Source organism: Selaginella moellendorffii, unplaced genomic scaffold (assembly GCF_000143415.4).
Source record: "Selaginella moellendorffii unplaced genomic scaffold, v1.0 SELMOscaffold_369, whole genome shotgun sequence".
In the NCBI taxonomy this organism is placed as follows: Eukaryota; Viridiplantae; Streptophyta; class Lycopodiopsida; order Selaginellales; family Selaginellaceae; genus Selaginella; species Selaginella moellendorffii.
The window spans coordinates 1-8,676 of NW_003314624.1; the positions used below are offsets into that span (position 1 = coordinate 1).

The window sequence follows — 8,676 nt, forward strand, 5'->3', positions numbered from 1 at the left end:
CACGAAAAGCATTGAGTTGAAGGACGGAAGGTCCAGCTGAGGCATCGAATCCAGCACACGCCTCGCCTGCTCCAAATCTCCAGCTTGAGCATATGCAGCGAGCAACGAGCTCCATGAGAGCACATTCACTTGCGGCATTCGATCAAAAGTGGCTTTGGTCTCGGCGACGTGATGCCGGCTGTAGGCGGCGAGCATGGCGTTCCACGCGATTAGATCTCTCTCAGGCAAGCGATCGAAGAGGAGCTTGGCGTCCTCCAAGCGATCGCTCTGAGCATACGCATGCAAGAGTGTAGTCCACGAGACTAGATCTAGTTGCGGCATGGAGTGTAGAATGATCCTAGCTTCGTCAACCCTCTCACACTGTACGTAGGCCATTAGGAGCGCATTCCAAGCAACTAGATTTGTTTGAGGCATTGTGTCGAACAAGGCTTTAGCGCTTTCCAAATGCCCGTGCTGGGCATAAGCGGCAAGCATTGCAGTGCAGGATATGAGGTCGTGCTCTGGCATTTCTTCGCTAAAGACTGCCCATGCATGCACGAGACCTTTGCTCTCAATAATGGTTCCCAGCATTGTCGTCCATGACACGATGTTCCACATCGGCATTGCCTCAAACAAGTCCTTGGCTCTTACAACATGCCCTTCACGGGCATATGCAGACAAGAGCACGGACCAGGAAACAAGATCCTTTTGTGGGAGCAAGTCGAAAGCCCTCTTTGCTTCGTCTCGAGATCCATTCTGTGTGTAAGCAGCCAAGATTGTGTTCCATGAAACAAGACTATGCTGGGGCATAGAATCAAACACTTCTTCAGCCTCCACAAGATGGCCTGCTTCGGCAACTGCACGAAGAAGAATGTTCCATGAAACGACGCTGGGCTGTGGCATCGCGCGGAAGAATTCTCGGGCCTGGTCGAGCTGCCGGTTGCTGGTGTAGGCTAAGAGCATCATGTCCCAGGAGAAGGAATCATTTTTTACTTGGTTCTTGTCGAAGATCTGGCGTGCCAGGGCGGGGCTTCCACACCTGGCGTACATTTCAATCAGCTTGTTTGCGAGGAAGGAGTCGGAGCTTGCGGAGAGAAAGGAATGGGCTGCCAAGTGAATCTCTTTTGCATCATTGAGCGTTCTGCAAGATTGAATGGCTTCCACAAGCTGCCTCCTCTCCATTCATCATTAAAAATTTCTCTCGAGTTTGAGACGTTGGAGCAATAAAGTAAATCGACCCTATAGGGTTTTCCTGTTCAGATTTTCACTTGTAGCATCTCTTCTTATTTGTCTCTCTCCCCGGGACGTGATGGAGAACTTCCAGAGCTCCAAATGATCTATTGAAGATCATGAAAGCATTAGAGAGCCTTTGAAAGTTCTCCATTGCCTCTTGGGAGGGGAGACATGGACATGGACATGGCGGGTCTTCTTTGCATGCTTCATGAAATCCTTTCTCTCTCTGTTTGTTCACCCGTGTTCTTGCTCACAATAAATTCGGACAGCCCCTCTAGTTTTCTATCTGAGAATCAAAGAAAATGCATTCTACTTTTTTTCTTCTTTTAATCTAAAAGGATTCACTTCACAAAATCTTAGTACTTACTTGGAAGAATGAATGAATCAAAGGCTAAAAACGCTACAGCAACTAAGACCCTGCTTCAGTACTTGTGATTGACGAACCGGCACTCCTTCCTGATCTGGCCCTCCGATCCCAGCAGCGGCTTGATGGCAGCCATCCTCACCATGGACGCTACAAACTCCTGGAAGAACTTTGCCTGGTCGTAGGCAAATGCCGTAACCAGTGCGCTGGTGGGAGCATACGGCGCAAACAGCACCTGGTCCGACGTAAGAACACCCTTGTGAAGCTCCAGATCGACGAAGAAGTGATTGTCAAACTTGGTGGGAGTGACGATGTCCAGAGGCGTCGTCTCCTGCGCGTTGCCTTTGGGAGGACAAATGTGCTCGAGGCTGCGGAGGAGCGCCGGGTCGATGCTCGGATCTGGCCGACGAGTTCCCGCAAAGTTGTAGAGGCGCTGCCGGAAGCTGGCGCAGCGTGACACGCCAATGGTGTGAGAGCCCGTCAGTGCCACCAAGTCCACGATGGACAGGCCCTTCTTGGCAAATGCGGCGATGAGCTGCGGAAGCGTCGAGTTGGGAGGCGGGATGTCTCTGTTGGCCAGGCTGCGGCTCGCAGTCAGGCTGTCTCGACGACCAAGATGAACTTCCCACGACGGGCCTCCAGTCTGATTCATGCCACACAGAAAAGAAGTGAGATCAAAGATTAGTATCGAAGTACGTACCAGGACGACCGAGTCCCGTGCAGCAATGGCGAGAACGTCGGCACAAGAAACAACACCCTCGCATTCCTTCTCCAGAGCTGCCTTGATCTCGTCAATGACTTCGAAGCCACGAGCCGAGTTCCTGTTGGGATTGGCGGTCTTTTCTCCTTTGAAAGTATGCGTATCGTCCAGAAGTATGGAAGCATCACATCCCTGCAAGAAATTCACATCTTATTCTCATAAAAAACAAAGAAAAACAAAGAAAAAAGAATGCAACAACTTACCAGAACGAAACAATCGTGAAACTGAAGCCTGAGAATGTTTGCAGCAGTTCTGGAATCCTTTTCCACGGCCTGCTGCAAGACTTCCTTCACGATAGACTCGGCAGCGGGGCACTTCTCCTTGTAGAAGCCAGGCCGCAACACAGCAATTCCCATCTCCGCAGAAGTAGCACCACCGGGAAATGGAAATGGTCGTCCTCCTGGGAATGGAAAACCCCGTCCTGCTGGGAATGGAAAGCCTCCCACGCCAGGCCTCGGTATCATGCCACCGGGAAGTAAACCCGGGATGGCTGGAAACTTTGGAACTTGCTCCTTCGGAACTACTGGATACTCCGGAACCTTTGGCACTTCGGGGACCGGCTGCTTGGGAAGAATCTCGGGAACTACTGGATACTCCGGAACCTTTGGAACTTCGGGGACCGGCTGCTTGGGAGGAATCTCGGGAACTACTGGATATTCCGGAACCTTTGGAACTTCCGGGACCGGCTGCTTGGAAGGAATCTCCGGAACTACTGGATACTCCGGAACCTTTGGAACGGGAACTTCTGGAACTTTGGGACCTTCTGGCACTTTGGGTGGAATTTCTGGAACTGTGGGTATTTCTGGAGGAACCTCCGGTACCTTGGGAATGATTGGAACTGCTGGAACTTTGGGAACCTCCGGAACCTTTGGAACTTCTGGAATGACTGGAACCTCTGGAACCTTTGGAACTTCTGGAACGACTGGAACTTCCTTCGGCGGGACCTTTGGAACGATCGGAATCTCTGGAATCCTTGGAATCTGTGGAATGCTGGGGATCTCCGGGATCTTGGGAATCGGAATGGTGATCTCTGGGATCAAAGGAGGAAACTCCTGCGCACCGCCAGCTCCCGGAAAGAATCCAGCGCCAAGCTGTGGCGGAATAAATCCTGGGAACCCCGCAAATCCTCCTTGCTCGGCCTCTCCATCCACTGCCCAAGCAAGAACAAGGAAAAGAATGTGTAGCGGCACGAGAAGACGATCCATGGCCATGCCTGGAGAAGAAATCTCGCAGCAATCCTCTGGCGCTTATATAGCAGCTCCATTCTTCCTGCTTGGATCGTGGCTGACTTCACACTTCACCTAGAAATCTTGACTGGCCACTGGCATGCGAGAAGAAATCGAAGAAGAACAAGAATCCACCGCGTCGCGCCTTCCCTACTAGCGAACAGCTAACCCTAACCTAATCGCGCCCACAGATGATGTTCGTGCTTTGTATTTTGACAGTGATCAGCTCACAACCTAAAACTCCAAATTACATCTACGACTTCGAAATATTGCATGCTACACCAGGTAACAAATTGATGGAATCATTCGAGTCTTGCATTTACCAAGTTCCAAGCTTTCCTGTGAAAAACGAATTCATACACGATAGTGGAAACTGACGAAGAATCCCATTCATAAACATTGTAAATTTGTATGTGATGAAATGCATAGTACTCACTAGACGTCTGCTGCCATTCACTGGAGAAATCCATAGCGAGCAACCAGATGTAAAAAAGAAAAAACCTAGAGAGTGATACACATACCGTATGGTAACAAGAAGCGCAGGGGATCGCAGATGGTGCAATCCTCCAGATTAACTACCTTGCTTAAGTCATACCTATATCGTACCATTCCATGTTTAGGAGCTCCTTTAACATGGGTTCGTGGGCGTGTTTTTATAAAGATTTTGCTTCGGTCTTTGACTGGTCCAACTATAGATTTACACGCCTCTTTGAAAACGAAGTATTTGGATGAAGCACTGATCTTTCCCCGCCTTGTCACTCTTCCTTTGCCGTGCAAGTTTCAACATGGCAAAAAAAATGAGATTTAACGGGAGGCCTCTAGTTTTGAATACAGAAAAGGACTGTTGACAGTGTTTTGGAAGTCGTTCCTGTCGCATCCGGGAAATTAAAAGAAGCCGTTCCAATGGTCCTTCCTGGCGGTGGCGACTTGGAAGTCTTGCCATTACACATATCGGGGCTGCCTGAAGCCATTTATCGATAGTCGAATTGTTTGATGGCTTGGATCGTCGCCCTTCTCGTAGTGGGGATTCTTCACATTCACTTGGGAGCAGCGGAAGTATCAGTGCAACGGGGTGAACTGGCTGGAGTAAACAGCTCCAGAGCACTTCTAAGCATGAGCGGTGATACGTCTCAGAAATCCATCTGGTGGCAGTTCATTCCGCACCTCAAATCGCATCCAGAGGTCTTCTTGAGGTACTTGGTGTCGATTCCCATTCCAGAAGAGGAGCTGGGCAGTGTAGAACAGGTATGTGACAAGGACTATCTGAAAGAGATCCGTGATAGGGGAGGGCTCTTAGCAACCAGGAATGCATCCATAGCAGAGTATGAGTCCTCCGAGCACATCAAGGGTCTGGGAACCATGAAGATCACCATGTGGCTGCTGGCATTTGTCTGTCTGCAGGAAAACCAGCAGGCCGCATCTACAGCAGATGCCGCCTGTGAACCAATTGCACCAGTTGTTCTGCGGGTTACTCCTCAAGATTATGATCAGGAAATCAGAAACTGGACAAGGTACTCACCAACATACTTCAGCTTGTGGGAGGTAGTCAGTGACAACAGTAATGTCCAACAGGTCACAAACACGGTTCCCTCCAGGATACTGGAGTTTCCAACTGAGTACTATACAAACACACAGTCAGAGTCAGGGTTTCAAGCTAGAACTCTAGCAAGGGAAAGCTACAAAAACTTACCAAACTGTGGCAACTTAGGATTTGACATCTTTGCTGATCGAGGTGAGGTTGCGCTGACTGATAAAGGAGCCCGCTTACCATCTCCAAGCGTGAGAAAAGCTCCTGAAGCAGGTGTGTACAACTATGGTGGAGCCGCGAAATGTTATAGAATGGATGAAGAGTTCAAGAACGCCACAGGCAGTGAGCTTCTCACTGTCCTGGGACCGGCCTTTCTTCCGGGCAAAATTGTTGGAGGCTGCCAAAGCGAGTCATCCTTTCTGTTTTCCAACCAGTCGGGCTACTACGCTTGCTACAGTGAGGAGCTGAATGCTACTGGAACCACACTCAGCTCGTGGAGATTCCACTGCGTACACTTCGACTGTGGCGAGAAAGAAGTGAAAGCCAGTCTGGTGCCGTATTTCAAAGCCGTCTATGAAGCTCCCAGGAACGAGACCAATACACTGGTGCCTTTGCAAAGGCAGAGCTGCTCAGGACTTTCATCTATCTGGGTGCGAACGACGAACAGTCCGTCATCCAACTTTCCTCTCTATGATGCACCAGTATGTGAAAATAGAAGAGCAGCCAAGCCGGAAATGTGCTTGTGGGGCATAGATCCACCCCAGGATCTGCTGCAAACAAGTTCGGACATAGACATTCTTAGCTCGCTGCTCTCTCAAGTTAAGGCGTCGTACATTGCTGAGCATCTCTCGCTTTTGAACCTGGAGCAAGGTTCCCCGGCGGAGTTCTGGGTGGTGGCCATAACTCTCCCCAGTGCTTTCATCGCAGTTGTTGCGGGAGTGGTGCCATTGACAGATGCACAGTTGAAGCTGGTGCGAGGTGTGAGAGTCTCTTCACGCTTGAAAATAGGGTTTTTGTGCTGCTGCAACCTGGTCCTGGCCATTGTTTCCTACTCCGCTGTTGTGGCTTTGACGCCGACTGAGTTGCAAAGAGAGAAGAGTTTCAGGAGCTGGGCACTACACGCTGACCAAGTGCAGGTGACAAGCCATGGATTGCGAGTGCTGGTTGTTGCTCAGGGCGAATCGACTTACAAATCAAATAGTCTCCTGCTCGCATGGGTGTCCACGGCGGTTTTGATGCCAGTGGTCCTTTTGATCACCTTCCTGAGATGCAGGCAGGAGCTTAGAACTCTTCAAAGCCATAGGAGGAGCAGTTTGGGTGGGATGCAGCTTTCTTCACGAACGCCAAAGAGGTTTCTGAGATCTTATAGTTTAATATGACCAGTTTTAATCTGGCTAGTTTTAAAAGACAACATATTATAAACGTGTAATAAGGGGACCATAGATTTTTTGATTGATGTTAAGTGAGAGGCTGAAAGAATGCACAGATTAACAGCGTGAAATGTGATCTCTGTTGGATCACTGGTATAACTACCCATTCTCTTGCTGTCAAGGTGCAGGTGCTTTTGGTACATTTCACAACAGGTGATAGTAAAATCTAAATTTTTTATTATAATAATTTCAATTATGTTAGGTGAAACTTGCCATGTTATGCAGAAGCAATAGCACAATCTCATGTACAACAAGAACCACTGTCAAAGAGCATTATGCTATATCAATTCATCCTTTTGTGGGTGAGGAAAAGTAGATTTAATTTTTTTTATTAGAATATTTGATATTTATTTTTTTATATTAAACTTATATGTTATTTACCTTTTTTTGGACTTAAGATCAAGTTTTATATTTGGTGCATCATGTTGACTTCCGTTGGGTTGACTTGAGCTCATCGAATGAACTGAACTCAAAAACTACCCAGCCTCTTGAAGACACGAGCCAGAGTTCCAGTTCGTCCATAAAAATCACATCTTCTTGTCAAATCCAAAGGAAAAAAAATGCAACAAACTTAACAGAACGAAACAATCATGGAAGTGAACCCTGAGAATGTTGCAGCAGTTCTTGGATCTTTTTCCACAGCCTGCTCTTCACAGTGGACTCGGCAGCAGGGCACTTCTCCTAGTAGAAGCCAGGCCGCAACATAGCAATTCCCATGCAGAAGTAGCACCACCGGGAAATGGCCTGAGAATGGAAAACCCTGTCCCTGACGCCAGGCCCCAGTATCATGCCACTGGGAAGCAAACCCGGGATCACTGGAAACTTTGGAACTTTGGGGACCGGCTGCTTGAGAAGAACCTCGGGAACTACTAGATACTCCGGTACCTTTGGAACTTCGGGGACCGGCTTCTTGGGAGGAATCTCCGAAAGTACTGGATACTCCCGAACCTTTGGAACTGGAACTTCTGGCACTTTGGGTGAGAAGTGAAGAGAAGTGAAGAGAAGAGGAACCTCCGGAACCTCAGGGATGACTGGAACCTCCGGAACCTTTGGAACTTCTGGAATGACTGGAACCTCTGGAACCTTTGGAACTTCTGGAACGACTGGAACTTCCTTCGGCCTTTGGAACGATCGGGATCTCTGGAATCCTGGGGATCTCCGGATCTTAGGAATCGGAATGGTGATCTCTCGTATCTCTTGCGCGCCACTAGCTCCTGGAAAGAATCCATCACCAAGCTGTGGCGGGATAAATCCTTGGAACCCGCAAATCCCCCTCATCCACTGCCCAAGGAAAAGAACGCGTAGCGGGACGAGAAGAGGATCCATGGCTGGAGAAGAAATCTCGCAGCAATCCTCTGGCGCTTATATAGCAGCTCCATTCTACCATCGTAGAAATGCGAGAAGAAATCACCGCGGGAGATTCCTTCTCCCCTACTAGCGAATAGCTAACCCTAACCTAATCGCGCCCAGAGGTGAGAGATGATGTTCGTGGTTGCGCCATTGCTCTTCTTCCTGGCATCGCTGCCTCGATTGTCCGCCGCTGACGCCATTCTCCCCAGCGCCGAGGTGTCGCGATTCTTGGAAGAGCATGGCCTTCCCGGCGGTCTTCTCCCCAATCTGGTCACCAGCTACTCGCTGCGCGACAACAATTCCACATTCGTCGTCCATCTCCAGCACGAATGCTACCACCGCTTCGAGAATCTGGTGTGGTATGGCACTACCATCTCTGGGAAGCTGGGCTATGGCAAGATCGAGAATCTATCGGGAATCCAGGCCAAGGAGCTCTTCCTGTGGCTGGGAGTGACGGGAATTCGCGTGGATGAATCCAACCGAGACTACATCTACTTTGAGGTGGGGATTGTGTCCAAGAGGCTGCGCGCATCGCTCTTTCGAGATCCACCATCGTGCTCAAAGTCTAGTGGCTCTCTTGTGGATCTACACGAGGCAATCTAGAGTTTTAGTTCCTCGTCTTCTTCCTGGTGTACGTATAAGTGCTCTTTCAAGAGCCTCCATCGTGCTCAAAGTCTAGTGGTTCTCTTGTGGATCTAGATAAGTTTAATCTAGAGTTTTGGTTCCTCGTGTTCTTCGTGTTCTATGTATCTTTTTGTTATTAAGATAATTCGAAGTGTCACACTCTTGGTGTTCTTGGTGTCACT

At 49.1% G+C, this 8,676-nt stretch overlaps 3 protein-coding genes across 5 annotated transcripts; 1 reads left to right on the top strand and 2 right to left on the bottom strand.

Annotated features, from left to right (window-relative positions):
- Window positions 1–25: 25 nt before the first annotated feature.
- On the bottom strand, window positions 26–1,161 carry LOC112343964 (pentatricopeptide repeat-containing protein At4g02750-like; the record flags this gene model as incomplete). Its single annotated transcript, XM_024668072.1, has 1 exon — window positions 26–1,161. A coding segment is annotated over exon 1 (1,136 nt), but the record flags the coding sequence as incomplete, so codon positions are not given.
- A 349-nt stretch (window positions 1,162–1,510) lies between these two features.
- On the bottom strand, window positions 1,511–7,898 carry LOC9641169 (peroxidase A2). Of its 3 annotated transcripts, none has more exons than XM_024668070.1 (4): window positions 7,559–7,898; window positions 2,540–3,193; window positions 2,277–2,468; window positions 1,511–2,219 (listed from the first exon to the last, which is right to left on the bottom strand). In XM_024668070.1, the coding sequence occupies exons 1-4, from the start codon at window positions 7,844–7,846 to the stop codon at window positions 1,635–1,637; spliced, it is 1,719 nt and encodes a 572-aa protein (XP_024523838.1). In that variant the 5' UTR covers window positions 7,847–7,898; the 3' UTR covers window positions 1,511–1,634. The 3 variants fall into 3 exon arrangements, with proteins under 3 accessions (XP_024523838.1, XP_024523839.1, XP_002994569.2); XM_024668071.1 differs by lacking the exon at window positions 7,559–7,898 and having other exon boundaries at window positions 2,540–2,856; window positions 3,046–3,754; XM_002994523.2 differs by lacking the exon at window positions 7,559–7,898 and having other exon boundaries at window positions 2,540–3,754.
- Window positions 7,899–7,945: 47 nt separating this feature from the next.
- LOC9641167 lies at window positions 7,946–8,664 on the top strand. Its single transcript, XM_002994522.2, has one exon. The coding sequence runs from the start codon at window positions 8,000–8,002 to the stop codon at window positions 8,471–8,473; it is 474 nt and encodes a 157-aa protein (XP_002994568.2). The 5' UTR covers window positions 7,946–7,999; the 3' UTR covers window positions 8,474–8,664.
- Window positions 8,665–8,676: the final 12 nt, after the last annotated feature.